Source organism: Aplysia californica, unplaced genomic scaffold (assembly GCF_000002075.1).
Source record: "Aplysia californica isolate F4 #8 unplaced genomic scaffold, AplCal3.0 scaffold00597, whole genome shotgun sequence".
In the NCBI taxonomy this organism is placed as follows: Eukaryota; Metazoa; Mollusca; class Gastropoda; order Aplysiida; family Aplysiidae; genus Aplysia; species Aplysia californica.
In genome coordinates, this window is record NW_004797867.1 from 375,041 (window position 1) to 376,237 (window position 1,197).

General features: G+C 45.7%; 1 protein-coding gene across 1 annotated transcript in view; it reads left to right on the top strand.

Moving 5' to 3' along the window:
* Nucleotides 1–1,197, top strand: part of LOC101864712 (annulin) — a gene marked incomplete in the record, with an annotated part of 24,133 nt that overhangs the window by 18,590 nt on the left and 4,346 nt on the right. The window contains 1 exon segment of the mRNA XM_013087519.2: nt 465–678. Coding sequence (XP_012942973.1) covers nt 465–678 — 214 coding nt within the window.

The following is a 1,197-nucleotide window of genomic DNA, read 5'->3' on the forward strand; positions in this document are numbered from 1 at the left end:
TCCCTCTCCCTCTCCCTCTCTCTCTCTCTCTCTCTCTCTCTTTCTTTCTCTCTCTCTGTCTATCTCTATCTACCTCTATTCTTCTGTGTCCATCTGTCTCTGTCTCTGTCGGTCCGCCTGTCTGTCTGTCTTTCTGTCTGTCTGTCTGTCTGTCTGTCTGTCTTTCTCTCTTTCTTCCTCTTTACTTTACTGATACAGATACACGTTCACAGTCCGGCAAAACACAACACATTCTAAGTTATCTAATTTGTATCACTTTGAGCAAAAAACGTCAGCCTTGAACGTTGATATTGATGGAGACGCCAGATATTCATTCATGAGCATGTGGTTCTATTTTAGCGTCTATGTCTTCTGTCCTCCGGTTTCTTTGTCCGTTTATGTGTACGAAGCCTGTATCTTTCCTTCGTTTACAAGAACAAACTAAAACCTCGAAGTAACTAAATTTTCCGTCGATCTTCGTTCAGGGCATCCAACTGGACGTTCTGGACGAAGACGAGACCGAGCCCCTGGTGGGAGAAGACGTGAAGGTCAAGGTCAAGGTCAGCAACACGTCCGGGGAGGAGCGGAGCGTGCGTCTGCGCGTGAGTGTACGGCCCACGTGCTACTGGGGCGGGCTTCGCGGGAAGGAGAAGATTGCGAAGAAGCACTTCAGTGAGGAGAAAATACCGGCGGGAGAGTGTGAGTCATTTTCTTCTCTGCTTTTCGCTATTTCTCAAGTAATATTAGATAAAACTAGATTTAATCTTTATGGTTTAGATCCGGGTGTAGGCCTTGATGTTGTGTTTCAAAACGCACGCACGCTCACACTCATACACACACACACGTGCACACGCAGCGCACACGTACATGCACCGCACACGCACACGCACACGCAGACGCACACGCACACAGACATGCACACTCACACGCACACAGACACGAACACTCACACGCACACGCATAAATTATCCCCTCCACAAACATCTGCACAATTTATTAAACATTATGATACCATAGTACAATTTTGTATTCGTGGTGTGGTGTTTTTGGTTTATATAGTGATAAACATTTCACTTTTTTCTTCTTTCCTTAAAATCATTAAGTTGTTTTTTTTAGTTGAAAAAGGGGGGGGGGGGGGAGCTATGTATGCTGCCTCTTTATTTCGCTTTACACACAAACACACACACACACACACACACACACACACACACACACACG